At 42.3% G+C, this 23,006-nt stretch overlaps 1 protein-coding gene across 2 annotated transcripts in view; it reads left to right on the forward strand.

Moving 5' to 3' along the window:
• Positions 1-23,006, forward strand: part of CRHR2 (corticotropin releasing hormone receptor 2) — a 167,685-nt gene that overhangs the window by 125,702 nt on the left and 18,977 nt on the right. For both annotated transcript variants that reach the window (XM_063324316.1, XM_063324317.1), the window contains 2 exons: positions 5,008-5,080; positions 22,089-22,174. In XM_063324316.1, the coding sequence (XP_063180386.1) occupies positions 5,008-5,080; positions 22,089-22,174 (159 nt within the window). The remainder of the gene's footprint in view (positions 1-5,007; positions 5,081-22,088; positions 22,175-23,006) is intronic.

Below are 23,006 nucleotides of genomic sequence, written 5' to 3' on the forward strand. Positions count from 1 at the left end.
ATTGGGATAGTTTAGACTAAACTTTGTGGCATTTACGAAATCCTTTCTCTGTCCTGGGATAGTGTAGAAATCATGCCTTTAATTCGATTTCCATAAGCATGTGCAAATATACACAGATGAGATAAAACTAATCCCTGGCTTTGAGAAATAATTGCTGTCAGGATGCTGGAGCATCTCTCATTCAAGGCGAGTCTGGCTGGGAGTCTGTAGCCTGGAGAGAAGGCTCAGGGGGATCTTATCAATGCTTATAAATATCTTACACGAGGGTATGAAGAAGGTGGAGCCAGACACTTCTCAGTGGTGCCCAGTGACAGGTCAAGAGGCAGTGGCACAAACTGAAACACGTGAAATTCCATCTGAAAATCAGGAAACACCTTTTTACTGTGAGGGTGGATGCTGGAAGAGGTTGCCCCGGGAAGTTATGGAGTCTTTATGCTTGGAGCTACCCAAACACCAGCTGGGCACAGCTCTGAGCAACTTGCTTCAGCTGACTCTGCTTTGAGCAGGGGGGTGGAGTAGATGATCTCCAGAGGTCCCCACCAACCTCAGCTGTTCTGTGAAAGCAGGCTGATCTCCCCAGACAGCCTAGCGGTTATGCTCCATTTATCTTGACCACTGGAGAAATCATGTGTTATCCCCCCATGAGGCTAGACCTAGCAAACTGGACACAGGCAGACGACATGTACTTTCCTGCAGCTTCCAAGACTGTTTGGATATTCCAGTGGACAGCCCAAAATTCAGAACAAAATGGTAAACTTCTCTTCTTCATCTGAGTACGCGTTTGAACTGTAACTTAATTTGTTTGGAGGTCGAACTGTAGTTCAAATTATGTAGCTCATAATAGTTTAAGAGCTCAAAATAGCACACAGGAAGAACGTTGAGAAAATGCTTCAACCAGCTTCCTAATTTTTGTCATTTTTATTCTTACTAGGGACCAGGTTCTGCAAATTGAGACAAATATAATTGGTACTGTGGCAAATATCCTGTCTGGTGTTTAGTAATTCTTCAGCAAAATCTGACAACTCTGAAAAAAGTGCTGTTAAGTCTCAATAAAAAAAGCACACAAATGATTAAGAGTTACTGTAATTTCATTGATGGACAGTTGGTAAGGGGAAGAACATTTGTAAGATCTAATTAACAGTAATGATAAAACCAATGTTGGGGTTTGTTATGTAAAGAACTATCAGAGAACCATGAAGATTATTAATTAGTGCTATTCAATAGAAGTGTGTTTACATATATGAGTCTAATCAGAACTGTCTTTCTCAATTGTCCTCTTCAATATTCAGGGAGTGCATGTTTATTCTTTTGGAGGTAAAAATAAAAAAGAAAAGGAAGAATGGAAAATGGCTTTTATTTCACACAGATGGAATTAATCTTCTGATGCACCAATTAATTTTCAGTGGTTTAGGTTTCTTTTTCTGGTTTGAAAGAAATGTGCAGCGCTGATTTTATTGCAGAAATAATGGCTTGTGTTGGATTTAAAGTAAGAGTTAAGATGACAGGCAGAAAAGTTTGCAATATCTCAGCTAAGGTCCTAGTTTGAACAGTTAGACTGTAAATGTGAAATACAGCTAATCAAATGCAAATATATGTAATGTCACTGGCATATCTGTCCTTTCACCCTCGCTCACCTGATTTAATGGGCATATTAGAAATATTTAGATTACATACAATGTAACAGTTCTGTTTTATAGCCTAATGAGATTAACACCTTCCTAAAAAAGCTGCTTTTTTTTTCCTCCATTAACTCCTGAAGAATTGAGCTCCCATGGAGATGCCTGCGTTGTAGAAGTCTACCTTTGGCCACAACCTTGTTCCCTCAAATTGTGTGAAAGTGTGTATACACACATGATGCGTCAGTCAATGCAAATTTGGTCTAACACTGGACTTCAGATAATAAATGTCAGCGTTTTACTCTTCAACAGTACAGGTTGGGGGTGACCTGCTGGAGAGCATCTCAGTGGAAAGAGACCTGGGAGACCTGGGACTCCTGGTGGACAACAGGATGGCCATGAGCCAGCAATGTGCCCTCGTGGCCAAGAAGGCCAATGGCGTCCTGGGATGCATCAAGAAGAGTGTGGCCAGCAGGTTGAGGGAGGTCATCCTCCCCCTCTACTCTGCCTTGGTGAGGCCACATCTGGAGTGCTGTGTCCAGTTCTGGGCTCCCCGGTTCAAGAAGGACAGGGAACTGCAGGAGAGGGGACAGCAAAGGGCTACCAAGTCGATCAGGGGACTGGAACACCTCTCTTATGAAGAAAGGCTGAAGGATTTGGGTCTCTCCAGTCTGGAAAAAAGACGGCTGAGGGGGGACCTTATCAACACTTCTAAATACTTAAAGGCTGGGTGTCAGGAGGATGGGGCCAGGCTGAAAACAGTGGTGCCCAGCAACAGGACAAGAGGTAATGGGCACAAACTTGAGCATAGGAAGTTCCACCTAAACATGAGGAGGAACTTCTTTACTTTGAGGGTGGCAGAGCCCTGGCACAGGCTGCCCAGAGAGGTGGTGGAGGCTCCGTCTCTAGAGACATTCCAAACCCACCTGGACACATTCCTGTGCCACCTGCTCTGGGTGACCCTGCTCTGGCAGGGGGGTTGGACTAGATGATCTCCAGAGGTCACTTCCAACCCTATGGTTCTGTGATTCTATGAATATGGTCTTACAGTTGAGCAGTATTCAAATTCCAAAGAGCAGTGAGCAGCCTTTGCCCTGGAACCTCATTTGTGCTCTACCAGCTCTGTTCCAAATTCTTTGCTGACTTTTTCTAGCCCACTAAGTTCTGCCACGTGCCTCAGTCTGTTCCTTATTAGTCCCTTTGCTAGATTCCTCTGTTAGAACAGCCAGCTTCCCAGAAACAACTCTTCTAATAGCTCTTCATTCTCTGAATTTCAGGCAATATGTAATAGGTCTCCCAAAATGCCCTTCAAAAACCTCTGTCAAATGTAGGTCTTGCAAGTTCTGGAGAGTTGTGTCTCCTGCTTTGGCATATCTTGTGATTCATTTTTCTTCATATCTTTCCATCTCCATAACAAAAAAAACCCACCCAAAAAGCCGTTTCCTTCATTTAAGGCTGCCTTGGGGATTCTTCTTGGATGATAACTCAGTTTCAGGAAGTACCTTATTCCAAGTCTTGCTCTCATCAACAAATTTTGGAAGATTAGTTGCAAAATTATCAATTTACATTAATTTGCAGTCACTGCACCAGGGAATAACAGACATGTTTTATAGTTATAAAATATTCAAAGCTCTCATTTATTTGGAACTTAAAAGATGTAGAAATTGAATCAAGAAAAGGCAAACAATTGTGTGATGCTGAACTGTGTTCCTAGATATCTGCTGCGTATCTCAATATTTCCGAACATTCATTTCAGTAAGAGGATTTTGCAATGGGCAAACAGCTCCTTCTGGTTTAGCAAGCAACACATTTTGGAGAAATATTTGGGGGCCATTATGTTATTCAAAATAATTCCATCTGAACCATAGCTTTCCTTATCTCAATTTATTTGCCTTGAATTTGTGCGGTTGTGTCTTACAGACCGCAACCTCTTTGAGGCAACAGCTACTATTTCTTGAATGCTTGTAAAGGTGCAAATCTGCACCTGTCTCTGTGGCCTCCTTGGCTCAGGAATTACCGTTGTTTTCAAGTCTCCAGTGGCACTAAGCTTGTCTTTTGTCACAAGGGACAGGGAAGACCTATTTTTTGCTCTGTGGACTGTTTATGTGGTATCCACAAAGGGGAGAAAAACCTCTCAGACCTTTGAACTCCAAAATCTACTTCATAAGGTATCTGGAGTGCCAATGACCTAAACTTTAAGGCATTATGATAGCAAAGTTGCCTCTACTTGGTGGAACCAGGATCCAGACCGTGTGGCTGTATCTGTACTGTTAAATTAGCTGCACCTGGAATCGCTTCTGGGGCTGGAGTCCAAATATCACGGAAAAGTTCACATCCATATTATTAAACCCTCTTGGCTTCCAAATCAGGGTAGGTGCAGTTTGCAGACTATTGGGAATGTCTCCTGGCTCGTGCTAGCTCCAGATTTGTTCCCCAGGAATAGTTTGGGAGTTGGCTATTGTTTGGCCCAGGCCAAAAGTGCAACAAGGAAAATGTAATAGCGTAAATGATTGAGTCCAGGCCTAATCCCAGTTTCTTATTCGTTTACTGACGTAAATACAACGGATTTATTACTCACAGCAGAGAGAATGAAGTGAACATCAGTGGTGGGTCACTGTGAAATCAGAGGCTTAGTCTGTTGTATAATACGGCAGGGAGAAAAACACTTGTGATTAGTGGAAGTGAAAGTCAAGCCATCAGTCAGTGACACCTGACACACCCAGGCCCTCTGCTGGTTTGAGGCCCTTCAGTTTACCTGTGCTTTCACTTAACCTGAGCTGATTTCCTTTTGGTGATGTTGGAGCAGGTATTTACTAGCTTTAAATGTTGTCCCTGTACTATATGCTGGATTTGATGGTCACCAGCTTGGTTCAAAGCCAATGGGCTGAACTCCTTATTCATCCAGTATCTATTTAGACAGCATTTCCGTGCAGCTTGAGACATATTTGCTCATAACGGTCCATACTTTAGGAAATTGAAGTGTTGCTGGACACTGCAATAGATAACAGGGTTTTTTTCCTTACAAAGAATATTTCTTTCAAGCATTTTTGAGAGACAGCAAGACACTTTTGCATCCTCCTTACAGCAGGTTCTCACATTTCCTGGAAATATTTACATAGGCAATATAAAAACAAAACAACAACAACAACAAAAACAAAACAAAAACCGTGGGAAAATGAATGGTCTAATGGGAGGGGAAAATGGGGCTCAGATCTGTGTCCAAACAAAAAGTGGCTTAGTAGCAGAAAACTCAATCACTTGCCAATTATGTTCATGATTAAACAACTCATGGAATAAGGGAATATCTCTCTATGGTGTCTTTGAAATTAAAATCTAAAAGAAGTGCATTCTCCTTTATAAATTATTTTCCTGTTTGTTTTGTTTCTTACAGATGCTGGTTTGGAAAAGAGCCAGGGAAATATATCGACTACATATATCAAGGGCCAGTGATTCTTGTTCTTCTGGTAAGCACATATGTGGGTGGAAGGACACTGCCATCTCCCATTGAGGCATAATTTGATAGGCATCTGTGATCATCCATATCTACTTTTATGTAAAATAAAACAAACAAGGTTAAACTTCTTCAGCTGTTCTCTGAAGTTGCCACAGTAGCTAACAGTGCAAGTCAGAAATGCAGTGATCTGGTTTTGGCTGTTTCCTTGACCTTAGGCCATTCTTTCTTTCTCCCTCTGTAATGCTGTTTGCCTTCCTTTGTACAATGTTTTGAGGTGTGGGAAGGAAAAATGTTCAAAACCAGGAGGTACGTTACAATATCTGCTCATCCACTTGAGGCTCTTGAGAACTAGGGCAATTTCGTCATGCATATTGATTAGAAAAGTGTAGCAATCGTGGTAAGGAATTGCATGTCCTTGTAGTCATCTACGTCCTCTTCATCCCCATCATTACTGCGTGTTTGTTTGTTAGCTTTTGTGTTGTTAAGTTTCCTTTTCAGTGCCGCCTACAGTTAACGGGCTGTTTATCTGTTTACCCAAGACTCTGTCTCCTGTGCCAACCAACAGTAGAAGGAAGCTCATTCATAAACCATTTTGAACCTTCAACTAAAGTGCAGTGATGCCTTCCCAAAAAATATTGGGTGTGGTTGGAAACGATCAATGCTATTAGAAAGGACAATGCTGAAAAACCCCATTCTACTCTTCCACTCCTTTGCACTAAAAGCCACCTAGGAAGAAGGCAGATGCCCTAAAAGAGAATTCACAGGGCACAGTGGGGTCCCCTGTCTCAGGGAACCAAGAGCCGTCCCTTAAGCCACTCCCACACCTATGGAGAAGGTGCAAATGCTCCACAATAGGCAGCCGCTGACAGCTTTTTCAAGGCTAAGAAGCTTTGCACTCTCACCTTGTCAATGCTGTGCCTTTCACGTGATTTAGCCTGAAAAAAGCTTCTCTGTTGCCTAGGAAGCCAGCTACTAAACTGAACGTTTCCTAACCTGAAATCATGAGAGTTAATTTCTGTGTTAATTGTTAAGATGCAGCAAACAGATCGTATCGTGTGTAGTTGAAAAGAGAAAAAAGGGTAGTAGGTGTCTGGTTTTATGTAAAAAGTCTTTTCTTTATATTGTAAGGAGGGAAATAAAATCAGTGTGATACACACAATATACTTGTGTGTCATAAAGGGAGCCACCCCAAAAACACATAGAGCCTCACAGTAAATTGTGAGAGACTAACTCACAAGCAAATCCTATTTAGACAAAATAAGGTAGCAAGTTTGCAATACTTGGAGCATTTAGTCTTCACATCATTGCCTAGAAGTCTGTGAATCTGTGAATCTACCATAACCCCTTCAGTCAACAAGATCTGTAAAGTCCTTGGCAGCATCTCTGGCAGATACCATAGGTACCTTAGAGTCATAAAAACAGCTTTGTTCTCCCCAGAATGGTAATTTCTATTTAAAGACCCCAAAGAGGCACAGAAAATGGAGGTACAGTTGAAGGCTGAGGGCATTATACCTGCCTCTGATTTAGAGCAGCCTTGAGACCCCTCTAAACTGAGCCAGTAACTATGCTGCCCTGAACTGACATTGTGTATTGAACCTTTCTACGTTGGCCTGCACTTGAGCTCTAATTAAAGCATTAATGAGATAACAACAGTAATTGCACTGTGGGCTGGAAAGCAGCTGATATATTTTAGAGAAGTAACATAAGGGCAAGCCCTTCCTTCCCTCTCCTTAAGGTTGCTCCCATCAGAAAGCACTGCTGGAGGAGGAAAACAGCTCTCTGGAAATATAGTTTAAAAGGCAAATCTGAAAACTCCTGTTACAATACACTCCTGATTGATTGACAAATTGTGCCCCCGTCTTTTTGGTTTTTTTAAACAGACAGTTGAGTCCTGTGTTTATAATTAAAACACACAACTTCACAATGTGTTAAAGCAACTTGACAGGCTCATTTTTTGATCCTTACGCAAATAAAATCAAGTCATATATAATGACTCAAGCATCTCTTATTATTATTGGGGTCACTGACCCTTTCAAGGGTGCCATGAGAAATGCTGGATTCAGAGCACTGAAGTTTGACGTCTGCCATGTACTCAGGGCAACACAGGCAAACGTCGCCCTCCCCCACCCCGTATGTCAGTGTGCCTCTGCCTTAACATAGATCATAGAATAGAATCATAGAATTGTTTAGGTTGGAAAAGACCTTTAAGGTCATCAAGTCCAACCATCAACCTAGCACTGACAAGTTACCATTAAACCATGTCCCTCAGCATCACATCTACACGTCTTTTAAATACTTCAGGGATGGTGACTCAACCACTTCCCTGGGCAGCCTGTTCCAATGCTTGGACAACACTTTCCGGGAAATTTTTCCTCATATCCAGTCTAAACCTCCCCTGGCACAACTTGAGGCCGTTTCCTCTTGTCCTATCACCTGTCACTTGGGAGAAGAGACCGACCTCTACCTCCTTTCAGGCAGTTGTACAGAGCGATAAGGTCTCCCCTCAGCCTCCTTTTCTCCAGGCTGAAAAACCCCAGCTTCCTCAGCTGCTTCTCATAAGACTTATTCTCCAGACCCCTCACCCGCTCCGTTGCCCTTCTCTGGACCCGCTCCAGCACCTCAGTATCTTCTTTGTGGTGAGGGCCCCAAAACTGGAGCCAGTACACGAGGTGTGGCCTCACCAGTGCCGAGTACAGGGGGACAATCACTTCCCTAGTCCTGCTGGCCACACTATTGCTGATACAGTCCAGGATGCTGTTGGCCTTCTTGGCCACCTGAGCACACTGCTGGCTCATATTCAGCTGGCTGTTGACAAACACACCCAGGTCCTTTTCTGCCAGGCAGCTCTCCAGACACTCTTCCCCAAGCCCATAACACTGCATGGGGTTGTTATGACCCAAGTGCAGGACCCGGCATTTGGCCTTATTAGACCTCATACAATTGGCCTTGGCCCATCGATCCAGCCTGTCCAGATCCCTCTGTAGAGCCTTCCTACCCTCAAGCAGAACCACATTCCTGCCCAACTTGGTGTTGTCTGCAAACTTACTGAGTGTGCACTCGATCCCTTTTTCTAGATCATTAATAAAGAAATTAAATAGAACTGGCCCTGATACTGAGCCCTGGAGAACACCACTTGGGACCAGATGCCAACTGGATTGAACTCTGTTCACCACCGCTCTTTGCCAGTTTTTAACCCAGCAAAGAGTATGCCCATCCAAGCCTTGAGTAGACAGTTTCTCCAGGAGAATGCTGTGAGAAACGGTGTCAAAGGCTTTGCTAAAGTCTAGGTAGACAACATCCACAGCCTTTCCCTCATCCACTAAGCGAGACACATTATCATAGAAGGAGACCAGGTTTGTCAAGCAGGACCTGCCTTTCATGAACCCATGTTGACTGGACCTAATCACCTGGTTGTCCTGCATGTGCTGTGTAATGGCACTCAGGATGATCTGCTCTATAACCTGTAGATGGGCGTCACATTTGTTATCTTCCAGTCAACTGGGACCTCCCCAGTTAGCCAAGTCTGCTGATAAAAGATGGAGAGTGGCTTGGTGAGCACTTCTGCCAGCTCTCTTGGTACCCTTGGGTGGATCCCATCCGGCGCCATAGACTTGTGTGTGTCTAAGTGGTGTAGCAGGTTGATAGCCATTTCTCCTTGGATTGTGGGGGTTTCATTCTGCTCCCTGTCCCTGTTGTCCAGCTCAGGGGGCTGAGTACCCAGAGAACAACTGGTCTTACTGTTAAAGACCGAGGCAAAGAAAGCATTAGGTACCTCAGCCTTTTCCTCAGCCTTAGTCACTATGTTTCCCCCTGCATCCAAAAAGGATGGAGATTCTTCTTAGCCCTCCTTTTGTTGCTAATGTATTTATAGAAACGTGTAAAAATGAAGACAAACTGCTGCTTTCTCCATCCCTCCAGTGAACAATGGTCACCAGAAAAGGAAGACACAGAGATTTCAAAAATAGTACAACTCTGTGACCTCTTTCAGTCACAGCTAATGAGTTAGATTTGAACTAATGAAGAATTGAAATGTTCAGCTGAAGTTCATGTTTTATGAAATGACAATTTTTTTAGGAATGCTTTATAGGACAATTCTGTGAGAGAACTATCCCTGTGTACTGCTGCAAACATAAAGAGATATGAATGATACTAGAAGAATTTAGTTACTTCCAAAAGAGGGCTTACACTGAAAGCTAAAAGTCTAAAAACTCCATCAAATTACAGTTCCTGTCCACATGCCAGCAGTCAGCCTGTGGCAGTTAAAATTGGTTCCACCCACTTCAGTTAGTTAAGAGCCAAGTGCCTGGCGTACAGCTCAGATGAGTTCTGTTTACCTGTTAGACAAAGGTAGCATCAATACGCGTCCAAGAGGCATCATTATGCCAGCCAGGGGCAACGCGATTCAAGTTGGTAAATATTCTTAGTTCCAGAGGGCTAAAACCTGCTTCTAAAGATGCCAAGTCTCTTTAAAAGAAATGAGGATTTTGTCTGTCAAAAATTATTTCCACTGGTTTTGATTTTTCATTTCCTTGCCTCTATGCATTGAACTGCTGCAGCACAAGGTAGCATAACACCAAGAAACAGGTCATGCAGAAGTTCTGGGCTTCGCTGGGAAAAGCAGATTGGCCAAAAATAAAGGTCTTTGATCGTGGTAGCAGTCCTCAAGTCCTTCCTTAAACCATATTATTCTCATGTTATATCTGAGGGTACAAAAACTTCAAACAATGCGGTAGAGAGATTTGTTTGATTGCTTTCCCATTTGTCTTTAGAAAAAACTTGAACATTGTCTTGGGCTGAAAACAGGAAAACAATTTTAGACACAATTTCAGAGGTAAAGGAAATTGGGTATAAATGTCGATCCTGAGTATTGGGTGAGAAACCTCTATGATTATTGACAAAAAATGTGAGGGAGAAAATTTAGGTAATCATCCTTCTTTGTTTCATTCCTGAATGGATTTTGGCTTGAACATATCCCAGGAGAGACCTAACCATCCAATATGTCAGATGCTTCAAAATTCAATTTCTGATAGCACTAGAAAAATAAATTCTGTTTGATGTTTTCTCTTCAAATTAGTTTGGTTTTGTTTTTTTTTTTTAATTTCTGGTATCTTCCCTCAGAGTGGCATAACCAAGTTTAAATCATACATCCCTCTCTGAAGGTAAAGAAGGGGCAAAGGGTTGGAAATACATGCCAGGGAACTGAATTTCAGGCTGATTTTATTAAGAGATCTACATTTCTTATGTGCAATTTTAAATGTAATCCCTGTCAAAGAACTGGTGAACCGTGAAAACACAGCAAGATCAGAGGACGAACCTCAGAAAATAGGCACTGGAGGCAGTCAACTGAGCTGCTTTTTTTCTCAGTGACTACTGTTACGAACTGACCCCAGATATGAACTGCTCTGCGATATTTTTAAGAGCTAAAATTTTATTAAATTTTCAGTTTTTCAAACAGGCAGATCAAATATTCAGGTTTTTCCAAACCTTACGTTCAGCTTTAATAGATTTTTTTTTTTCCCTCGGGCTTGAGAACTGAACAGTTTTCTAACCTCTGCTTTTTGGGTCTCGTTGAAAATAATTCACCACAATCAATTAACTGCTGGCATAAGTGGGTATATGAGCTGATAGGGAGACTTGGAGTTCACTTCTGCCTCTGCCTTCATCAGTTATTTACTTTTGAACAAGTTAGATTGCTGCTCTAGTTCTCAGTTTCCCCAGCTATAAAGCAAGCTTAATGATACTTATCTTCCTTTGTAAAAAGCTTTGAGATTCCTGGACGACAAGTGCTGTAGAAGAGTTAAGTGTCCTTCTGAAGATACGCTCATCCTTACTGCAGTGTGGAATTTTGCTCAGGACACAGCTGACACGTGTACCGACGTGGTCTTTATGATGTGCTAATCAGTAACGATGCAGGATTTTTGTGGTGGCAAGATCAAAGCTTGCCCCACTACTCAAGGTGTGACCGCACAAATGTAATTTTATAGCAGCATCCTATTCTCCGTTTTATTTTCTTTTTGTTTCTCAGTAATTCCACACATTTTTGTTCCCTTTCTTGAGTACCACTGGGAACCAAGATGAAGTTTTCAGGGAGCTAGCCAGTGTAATTCCAACATTTCTTTTGTGAATGAAAATACCCAGAGCTCATAACTCTTCATGTAAAGTTAAGATTGCTTTACTTCCCCGTTGTGTTACCTTTATATTATGTGATCTCATGTGCAGTGTTTTTGCCTGGTCACTTAGTGTTGTGAGTCCCTATACACCTCTTGGCAATCAGCTTTTATTTTTGCTATCCTGGGTAGCTTAGTGTCACTAAAAATCTGTCATCCTGCTCTTCATTCCCTTTTATAGACCACTAAGGTCTACGTAAAACAACACAGATCTATCAGTAGCCTGTCTCCATTGAGAAAGCAGACCACATATATATATATATATATATATGTATTCCTATCATTTCTGTCTTGTATTTCTATATAATGCTCTTCCCTCCAAACCTCTAACAGCCAAATTTCTACAAGGGCCTTTGGAGAAACAAATTCTGATTCCTTTCAGAAACCTGAGTAGACTATTCGCTGGATATCCCTTGTCCCCGTGCTGACTCTTTCGGAGCACTTCACAAACCATGCAGTTCTTACCATTTACACGTTATTTCTACAAACGCTCTTTTTCACAGTGCTTGCAAAGAATTTGTCCAGCTCCAGCTCGGCTTCAGGTTGTGGGATATAGCAATATCTTATATATACCCATCACTGGCTGATGTTCTAGAAGACCATGTCATGGAGAAAGTTTCAGTAAATATCTGAGTTTGTTTAGTTTTTCAGAACCAAGGCTGTGGAAAGGTACGGTGTTTTTTACAGGTATGTCCCAGAGGAGAGTGGAGGTGCTTAAGCTTATCAGTAATATTGACAAAAACGAAACTGTCATAAGTGACCATTAATATGTTTAAGCTAAATTAACAGGACTTCATAGAAGTAGGCTTCATTAGCTGTCTTCCTGTAGAATAAAGGAATAGTAACAAATTATTTAATATTGCCCACATGTGCAAAGGATGTTTCAATACAACTGATTACAACAGCTATAAGACTTGACTCAATAATTCTTCCCATTCTGTGTCCTAATTCATCACTGTAATGATACTGTACAGTGTTCACACTTTTTTTTTCCTTTTTTTTTCCTTTTTTTTCCTTACACTTCTGAAGAGCAGAGCTGTCTTTCTGCCATCCTGTTACATACACCTTTTTCCAATATGTCTTTAAAAGTATGACAGGTAGGGGAAATAGGTTTATTAAGCAACTTAACCAATATTTATGGAATCCATTCCTTTCTGATATCATCCAATAAATAAAATCTGGTAAGATCTTAATCTTGATCTTCACTTCCTTTTGAGTGACTGTAACACTCCACTCAAAAGTTGCAGCCCACATTGCTACAGTTCCTTTCTTTTAATCTTCTAAAAAAGTCATACAGGTTTGTTCACTTCCCATTTTATATATAGAAGCATTGCACCTATATATATCTCTGTATGTATTTCATTTTTGTTATTTTCTGAAAGGCATTCCCTACTTCCGTGCAAGCATCTTCCTTGTTGATATAATTGCTTCTCTGAATAATTTCTTAGTTTCTGCTGACTCTTTTCACACGTATGCTTCCATTTCTGCATTGTTCTGTTCAGAGACTGAGATTATTTTTTAAATTATTATTTATATATCTTTTTCACTTTCCCTTCTCCTTCCTGTCTGACTGGCTTATGTTTTTTCTCAACCACTGGATTGCTGATTAATTTAGTTCTCCTATTGATTTTTTTAAATTTCTTTCCCAGTTCTTCCACTGCTACCACGGTTGTAGTTCATGACCTGCAAACTGTTGACATCCCTGAATTTTTCTTAGAAGATAATTATCATAATTTTCACTGATTTGCAAGCATGCTGTCATAGTTACACACAGGATAAAGTTAATATGTTAATTTGATTACAATCCATCCAGAATTTATCTCCAATTTTGCCATCGTTGCTGTTACTGTCTTGTTGTTGTTTACATTTTGTAGCTGTGCAGTCAGTACTGTCAAACAAGGTGTCCAATCCCATGTACACTCCTGCAATGCCTCTTTCTTTCGATAAGTTCTAATTCCATTTGTGAGGAGTTCCACAGCCAATAAGAAACTCATATGACCAGCAGCAGTTGCCCAGCAAACTTTCTCCAAAATTCATTCTGTCAAGTCTTACGCAGACTACTTTCCAGATAGGAAATCACAATTCATCAGCGAATTGCTGGATGGTTCCTCTTTGGAGGAAGACTCTCTCTTGAGTCTTCTCTTGTGGTTCTTACTGTCAGCACATGGCAACTTGAACCTGCCCGTCCTGGGGAACTGCCCGGTGAAGTACTCACAGCAGTACGCCCATGTTTTAGGCTGTCATGTCATCTTGGTCATTTTCAGTGTGATGATGTGATGAGTTGGTTGTCGGGGGCTAGAACCAGTTCTTGTCCAGGCAAGAACTCTCTGTATGCCATTGTTATTTTTGCAAGGGTATGTGTTTACTGGTGTTGCAACATTCAGTGTATTCCTTGCTTGTCAGGAGAAACAATTGGAGAGAAAAAACTTCTTTACGGTGAGGGTGACAGAGCACTGGAACAGGCTGCCCAGGGAGGCTGTGGAGTCCCCTCCTCTGGAGACTTTCAAGACTCACTTGGATGCGGTCCTGAGTAATGTGCTCTGGGCAATCCTGCTTTAGCAGGGGAGTTGGACTAGATGAGCTTTAGAGGTCCCTTCCAGCTCTGAAAAATTCCGTGATTCCGTGAAGCCCTGTTGAGTCACATGTGACTAGAGATGCCATGCCAGTTGACTTGAGCGGTCATTCCAGTGAGCTGTGGTGTGTTTCTTTAACACAGCTTTTTGAATACAGGATGTTTCAGGAGAGACGGAAGCACCAGCACAGTAGTAAGAGGCTCACAGGTGGGGAAAGAGGCTGTGGACGTGCTCATGCACGATGCAGGGCTCTAGTGAGGAAATAGTGTGATCCCAATGAGGACTGGGTTTAGGTGACAGTGTGGGGAAAGGCAAGGGTCGGTGTGCTGATGTGTAACACAGACACCAGGTAAAGAAGGTGTCCGTTCATTTACCATTCTCTCCTTTCTCCACCAAAACGCGACTCCATCCCATACAATCTTCAGGTTGTGGGTAGTCCTGCTCTGCTTGCCTGAAGAGTTGGTCGCTCACCGCTGCTCTAGGGACTCTCTTGCACAGTCTCCCTGATCACGACCATCCACCACATTATGCCTCACTCTTCTTAATTGCATTTCACTACTCCCGATCAGATAGCATTTTCCAGCACTTTGCTGTATGCCAAAAGGAGTCACTGTGATGCCTCTGACCTCTGAAAGGGAAACTTTCATGATAAAAGGCCCCGTCTGAAAATCATGGACAGTATGACAGAACAATTAAAACAAGGCATTAATAAACTGGCAGACTATTCATTTGAGGTCAGGATGACAGTATATAATACTCCAGCTAAAATGACTGCTCTGTTGCCAATTTGTGTTGCTTAATCCTGGGGTAGATTTTACCACACTGCATAAAAATACAAAATCTAAATAAAATAATATTTACATTTCCTGGGAGCGAAGAGGAGCAAGTATTCTGGGAAGCACAGAAGTACAAGCTTTCTGTGAAGCATTAAATAGGAAGCCCAGCAGAAATGAGCGAAATAAATGCTAGTGGCCCATTAAACTCTCCAAAGAGAAGAGCTTAATGACTTCCCATTTAAACGCTTGAGTTTCCCTTAAGGAAAACTGCAAAGAAGCTTTCACAGTCAGCATTCCCTCTTTTGGGCATCTTGGAATATTTTGGCTATTTCATCTCACTACGGGAGATAAATTTCCTTTCAAATGGAACTTGGGTTTAATGACAGAAAATTTTTATGGCTGAAATCTTTTATTGGAAAGTTTCTTTTGGTTCAAAAGAGCTTCTGGGTTTGGATGTTCAGATTATAATTCATCACTGCCAAAACAGGTGGTCCAAATGCTTTTTTGGATCACTGATTTATAACTCCATTTTGGGCTCTAAATTTTCTTCTCAATTTAGAAATGGAAACGCTAAACTTCCAAAGCGCTGGCAAGATATAAAAACTACTTCTTTCCCATCTGTAGTTGGAAATAAGCTGTTTTATTCTGTCTTCAAGTCCTCATCTTTGGACTCATTTTATCTATCAATAAATATGAAGGGAAAAGTCCTTAGTTCTATTTTCCATTGTGATGCAGAAAACATGTATAAACAGAAATGAATAAAAATATCAAGTGAGATTAAAAACAAATAAAAAGGATGCACTGCCTGTCATCATTACTTCTCTTAAATGTCCATTCATCAGTCTCCATTTATGGAACTGATGTGTGGGTTTTGTTAGAGCTGTCCGGTTCTTAGAGAAATTAATTTGTTGACACACAGCTCCAATAATAACAAGAAAGTCCTTGGCAAATCATTGTGTACTTTGCTAGATACAGTACAGAGGCTCTTTTCTAGGAAAACTCACTTTGCAGTAGTAAGATCTTTCTTCCTTTGAAATGCTACTATATATGTGTGTGTATATATATATATATATATAAAAAAAAGGAATAAACTCTAGAGGCTTCATCTGCTTTCCTTGTATATCAGAATCCATCTGGTAGTCACTAGAACTGTATGGGTTCTCTCTAGCTGAGAGAAGAGCTCCATTTTCATTTCAGACTTCAGCTTTTGCAGGCTGTGTGCAGCAGCCTGTTCCCTGTTTGATTCCCAGATTGTGTCTTCTGTCCTGAATGAACTCAAGGTATCATCCCTATGAGCTGCGGTATCAGCCCAATGTGGACAAACGGACAATAAAAATCCATCTGATTATGTGGTGAAAAACGATCTTCAGGTTAGACCTCTTTGAGTGCTACTAAAAGGTCCTACTGAGCCAAATGTCCTTCTGAAATTGAGTGTTCTTTTAAAAAAAATCATTAATGTTGAACACACTGAAATGAGTTTCTAGTAGGCAAAACCAGAAACAAGTATTTTGATGTTACCACCTTTGCATCTTTTGCCTTGGAATTTTTTGCTTGCTAAGCTCTGCCTTTGAGAGTCGTAAAGATCTCCCAGAGAAGCCTTAATAGAGACAAAACGGAACTTTTGATGTGGTACCTCAAAACATTTTTTAATCTTTCATGTAGTATAATATCACAGATCCTCAGTAGAGACAGCCACATTCATTCAGTTGAAGCTCAGGTGGGATACCCCTCGACAATCTGGAGATCACTGGAGGGTTTGTGTGGGCAACCGGTTCAAGTCCAAGCACAATTTTTCCAAAAACACTCATTTTAAATATGACAAGTGAACCACTGTTGAGAAGTGCCTGTTTCTCTCCACTGAATATAAATAGAACCTGGGATAACCAGCTGCCTAGAAGTAATCTAAAATGAAATTATGCCAATCCAACTCAGCTCCTTATGCTTTTTGTATCCTCGTGTGATGGAATGGCTTTATAGGCAAGGCCAAGTCACTTCAATTTTCTCTCTTAGATAACTAATCTAGAATGGGGAAGAATTAGTTATTCTGTTTCCTGAAGAAGCCTGTGGGATGAAGCCAGTAACAGGAGCTTTGTGTGTAACAAGCCAAAGGCTGCGCTCGTGTCCTGTGCCAGTGCAGTGACAGCTGCGGAAAGTAGCCCTGTGAGAAAGTGGAAAACATAACCTTGAAAGAGCTGCATACATTATTCATAGATTCTAAAGCCAGAAGGAGATGTAAATGATCTTTCTAACCTTACTTTATGCATAAAAAGGGCCATAGGATTCTCCAGACTTGATGTTCCTCTTTGTGTCACAGCCATTATCTCTTGGGCTGATATGTATGGCTTGTTTTTCCAGTACCTTCCAGCCAGCCCAGGATTGTCTACTTCCTCTTGTCCCATTTACCAGCCCTTTCAAAAAAAAAACAAGACTCTGGTTTGCAGGGAAAGACAGGCCAAATTTTATGTTACTTTTTTCCGTCCTCCTTCTCTTGGAACGGGTTTCTCTTTGCTTTTCAGGCAAATTTATTTTCTTTTCTAACTTTCGTTCCTCCTCCTCATGATCTGTTCAAGTGTAGTACTCACTGACATTCCGTGTTGTAAAGATGAAACCAAGAGGAAATTGAGTTAATGGATTAGACCCATTCAGGGAGGAAAAGCTCATCGAGGGACGGAGATGAGTCTCTAATGCCTCTCTCAAAAAGTCCTCAGAGTTGCCTGTTGCTGAAAGCTGGACTCTGTACTTGGGCAGTGTCATTGAATATTTGTCCTCACACTCTTTCTTTACACATCAGGGTATGCATGGTGATCAGACGACTGGGTGTGACATCTGTCCTTAGGTGACTACCAGGGCTTTGACGGGCGTTTTAAATTCGTATATTAAATGTTAGCAAAGTGTAATTGTGTGAGTAAACGTTAGGTCTGGAGTTCAGAGCAGTTTAAATTTGGGACCCTCCCTAAGAATCCAGAGGAGTTTGAATCCAGGTTTGCTATTTACAGAGCAGCCATTTATGAGGGTCAGGACAGGCAATAAAATTCCCAGGTCTGAGGTTGTTTCTGAAGTTAGGTAAGGTGGAATTTGGGATCGCTGATTCTGGAGCCCTGGGTGAGCAGTGGGACAGATTTTCTGTAAACGAAAGTTATTACTGTAGCACCAAAGTGCCAGATGGGTTCAGGCAGCCAACCATTAGCCAAAGAAGTCGTCTTCTTTTCCTTCATGCTTTTCCAAAAATCAGCATGACTTTGTATTCACAGCCATTCCATTGGGAAACGTTAAGAATATCAAGATAGGCTTTATTCAATCTAACTCAGATGAGAGATCTTTTCTAAACATAGGTGCACAGTATCTTTTCAGGTGCTCTATAAGCCCCACGTGGGTCTGGCAGAGAGGATACAGCTCCTCTAGGAAGCCCATGCTGTCCGAAGTAGTAGTTTGAGGTCAGGCAGGATACACCACGGCACCCAAAATGGCTCTCAGTCACTGTGTTTAGGCAACTAAATGCAACCCTGTAATACAGCCCTATAATATATGCCCTCCCGACAGGTCTGTCTGTGCAAGTCACATAAAGGGGCACTTCAAAGTGGGAAGAGTCATCTCATGCTGAAGCAAACATCTCAAATAGACAGGAGGACCTATAATGTAAAAGTGGCTATTTTTCTCCATCGGTTATTAAACGAGCTGGTGGAAAATAACTCAGGGGTTCGGGGTTAGCCTTAGGGCTGTCTACCAGACTACTCAGTTTTATTGCAGGCATGACACCTAAAGCATCCTCTCCAGCATTTGAAAGATTGCCCAGCAAAGGAGAACTTTGGGAGAAAGATAGAAGGAAAACAGTATAGCAATAAGATGTTTGTGAGACCATCCACCTTTTTGACAAGTACATCACAACAAACACTAACGGAAGAGGCAGGGTGACAGTCACTCTGAAATGCAGACACGAGATTACTGAGTATGTCTTCAGGTGGATTTTAGTGTCTTTCTTCAGACCCACAGGCTTGAACACTGCCCACATGACTGAGGATATGCAGCATATTCAATGCAAGAGCTAGGAAGAGGACTCAGGCTGAGTGGCCAATACGCCTGTTCTGGCTTCAGTGTTCCTCTCTCCTAGAAAATATTGTAGAAATAATGTCCCTGGCAGGCTTTCCTCTGACACCTGGGTAGCTTGTTAAAAGTGACCACCAATGTATCTGCCTTGCTGAGCTGCTGTAGACAGATGTGGTCTCTGACCAGCCCTGTGTCACGTGTACCAGTGCCACTCACAGGCCTTAGCTATGCAAAAATGTCCCAAATGGTACTGTGGTCTGTGCTTCAGTAGCTGAATTGTCTCCCTGAATGTGGTCTCTGTTGGGATGCTCAGCTTTTGGTGGCTCATACACCAGAAGGCTGTGCTGCTGAGACCTAGACAGGCTGGAAAGTTGGGCAGAGAGGAACCTAATGAAGTTCAACAAGGGCAAGTGTAGGGTGCTGCACCTAGGAAGGAATAACCCCATGCACCAGTACAGGTTGGGGGTGACCTGCTGGAAAGCAGCTCGGTGGAAAGAGACCTGGGAGTCCTGGTGGACAACAAGTTGCCCATGAGCCAGCAATGTGCCCTGGTGGCCAAGAAGGCCAATGGTGTCCTGGGGTGCATTAAAAAGAGTGTAGTCAGCAGGTCGAGGGAGGTCATCCTCCCCCTCTACTCCGCCTTGGTGAGGCTGCACCTGGAGTGCTGTGTCCAGTTCTGGGCTCCTGGGTTCAAGGAAGACAAGGAACTACTGGAGAGAGTCCAGTGGAGGGCTACAAAAATGATCAGGGGACTGGAGCATCTCTCTTATTAGGAGAGGCTGAGACCTGGGTCCATTTAGAAGAGAAGACTGAGAGGGGATCTCATCGATGCTTATCGATATCTAAAGGGCAGGTGTCAAGAAGATGGAGCCAGACTCTTCAGTGGTGCCCAGCAATGGGACAAGGCACAAAGTGGAACACAGGAGATCCCATCTGAACATGAGGAAAAACTTCTTTACTTGAAGGAAAAACTTCTTTACTTTGTTCCAGAGCACTGGAACAGGCTGCCCAGAGAGGTGGTAGAGTCTCCTTCTCTGGAGATATTCAAAACCCACCTGGACGTATTCCTGTGCCACCTGCTCTGGGTGACCCTGCGTTGGCCGGGGTATTGGACTAGATGATCTGGAAAGGTCCCTTCCAACACCTGCCATTCTGTGATTCTGGGGTGGTACGCAGCACATACTGAGCTTCAACTGAGACAATCAGTATTAATGCTGCCAACCAGATGAGCAAGCCAGCTGTCACCGGGGATCAGTGCAAATATACTTGAAAACCTAGGTGAGAAGTATTAGTACATCCTTTGTGTGTATCATCATTGTTTTCTTCCTGCAACCCTTGGATAGGGGAGCCCAGGCAAAAGAGTGGGAGAATGAAAAACTGATTTATATAGAATAAGAGTATTTCTAATGAAGTAACTCCCAAACTTTTCAGCTACCAATTCTCCTTCTGGATTGATGAATCACACTTCTGCAATTTAATTTCAGAGAAGATCCCTAATTTTTCTGATGCAGCCTGTGGCAATGTGAATTTCAAGTTCCCTGCTGTCACATCAAAGTAGGACTCAGAAACTTGAAATGCTTTCTCCTATCCCGTTCATCATGTTAATCCCATGTGATTAGTTTTTTGGAACTTGCCCTTGCCTAAGAGTCTATAATTCCATTGGGCACCTTCCATTATGATTGCAAAAGTGGCTAGTTTTGGATTGGTGCCTTTTTTGCATCCTTAATAGAAGTAACCCAAACCTGATCCTGAGCTGATGAGGAACCTCAAGATTTGGTAGCAGAATTTGAGGCAGATGTTTTCTTTCTATGGGTGAAGATCACCCCCACCCCCCTCAGTAGACACTGCCTGAACATTTCTCTTTCTGGTATTGAGGAACGGTGCAACCACCAAAGTGAGGAGTTTAAGATTCAAGTCAAACCAGTGATATGAAGCAGTTTTTGTCTCTGATAAATAAAGTGAGACCTGTTTGACCTCAAGATCTTAAATATGACAAAGAAAATTCTAGCAAGAGCAAGTATACAAACTGCACTGTTTTATTTATTTCTTACACTCCCTAAAGCCCTGCTCTGCTAAGAAAATCATTTCAAAAAATGTCACGTTGACTCCTAGAGCAGCATTTTTGTATCTCACATAATAAGTGTTTAATGTACATAATTCCCAACGCTGCCAGCGCCTATTCAGGTGCTTATTGCACCATTTGTTATGAGCCATGTTACAGTAACCGCAGAGAATGGTATGATGGATGCCAAGAAACTGTAATCATTGAAATATAGCACATTGCACGGGGGAAAAAAAAAAAAAGAGCATATTTTGAGAATGCTTTTTAATTGGCAGCTCTGCTACAGGGTTCATAAATAGTTGGAAGTCAATCACAGAATTATTCCATTCATAGACTGCAAAATGCCAAGAGCCCTGGGACTCTGGAGATGGGTGTGAGATAAATATCTTCTCACAAGCTTAGGTTGTGACCTCAGCAATCCCGAGATAACAATTCTGTATTTCTGACCGTATACATCGCGAAGAATTTTGAGACAGATCAGTATGTTGTAAGCTACCCTACTTTATGTGTTGAAAGCAACCCAAAACTTGCTCCTAGGTGCCAAATCCTTCTGCTGCTCACAAATCAGAATCTTCTTTTCAGGTGGGTTTTTTTTTTTTCCTTTCCTGTTTACACTGAGAGAAAACTTATGTAAAAAGCTCGCTAGCAGATGCTACAACAACAGTAATTAGAGCAAACCTCAATTCTCAGCGGTGAGATAGTAACAGAAATAATTATCTAGCACAGCAGATTAAAGAGGGAAGTGGCAAATCCACCATCTCACCTTTAAAGAAAGTGCAAAAAATAGGCATTTTTCAGGTATGATTCATCTGCTGTATTTTAAATGTCTCTTGCAGAGTGTAATCTATTGCCTCCACTGAATACAAAGGGGGTCCAGTGTGACTAGCTCACATTCAGATCTCTGCAATGCAGTCTTGTACTGTGGGGCCAGGGAGCCCTACCTAACCATTACCGCCCGCTGTGGAATGGGAGGATGGTTTCAAACGCCTGCCAGATCAATGCAGCGCAGTGCTGCCAAATACTCCACGCAGGGAGCCTCGATGAGCTGAGCCAGAGACAGAGCCAAAAAATCAAATAAATCCCACCCTTAGTTGTTCCTTGTGGCACCCATGAAAGGAGTAAAAGGGAGTAAAAATAAGTTCCTTGCTGGGACCATTAATTTTTCACTCCATTTTCATTGCTGCTTTGAAAACATTAATAGCTGTTGGGTATTTGCTGCATAATCTGATATTTCTAGTAAACTTTTGAGTCTGTTGCAATCAATAGTAAAGCCAAGAGGCTGTTCTCAATCAGGTTGTAATTGCAAAATGTGCCTTTTGAGGTGTAATCACATCCTTCAAGCACTGTTTGACTGACTGGTGTTATTTTTTTTCCCTCTCTCTTCCTTCTTTTCCAGATAAATTTTGTATTTCTATTTAACATAGTTAGGATTTTAATGACGAAGCTGAGAGCTTCAACCACTTCAGAAACAATACAGTACAGGTAAGTCAGCTGGTGCTTCTTGCTGTTTGTGGTGTTAAAGAACTGCTTTTCCTGCCCTGTTCTGGTCCCATCTTCGTCTTTCCAGATGCTGCTGTTATCTCAGAGAGTGTCTTTCCTGCCCCTTGAGATCACACAGTTAGGAACACAGTATTTATTTTTGTAGGCTACCTCTTAAAGCGTGCCAGCATTTTTTCTGTCCACTCCGTTTCAGTGTCCAACAATGCCAACAGCCCAGGCGTACAGGCACAGAGACGTTTACACCAGCCTCTGTACCTCCTTCAGGCTTCCACACGCCCCAACACACACCTGAAATTTCCCCCTTCCACTGAAATCTGAAGGCTTCGATTTCAAGTGAGGACAGGAATTCTGTCAATTTTCATATGTACTCAAGCATATGTATTATAATCTATAAACATATCATAACTCCTTTCACCGATGACTAGACCATTCATTCAACTAATCTGGAGAACCAGTGCAGAACTGGCTTCAGCAGTTGGATACAAGGCTTGTATCAGGAATGGCGTGGCCAGCAGGAGTAGGGAAGTGACTGTGCCTCTGTACTCGGCACTGGTGAGGCCTCACCTCGAGTGCTGTGCTCAGTTCTGGGCCCCCCTGTACAAGAGGGACATTGAGGTGCTGGAGCGTGTCCAGAGGAGAGCTACCAGGCTGGTGAGGGGTCTGGAGACCAGGTCATATGAGGAGAGGCTGAGGGAGCTGGGCATGTTTAGCTTGGAGAAGAGGAGGCTGAGGGGAGACCTCATTGCCCTCTACAACTCCCTGAAAGGAGGCTGTAGAGAGGTGGGTGTTGACCTCTTCTCCCAGGTGAATAATG

Source organism: Chroicocephalus ridibundus, chromosome 2 (genome assembly GCF_963924245.1).
Source record: "Chroicocephalus ridibundus chromosome 2, bChrRid1.1, whole genome shotgun sequence".
In the NCBI taxonomy this organism is placed as follows: domain Eukaryota; kingdom Metazoa; phylum Chordata; class Aves; order Charadriiformes; family Laridae; genus Chroicocephalus; species Chroicocephalus ridibundus.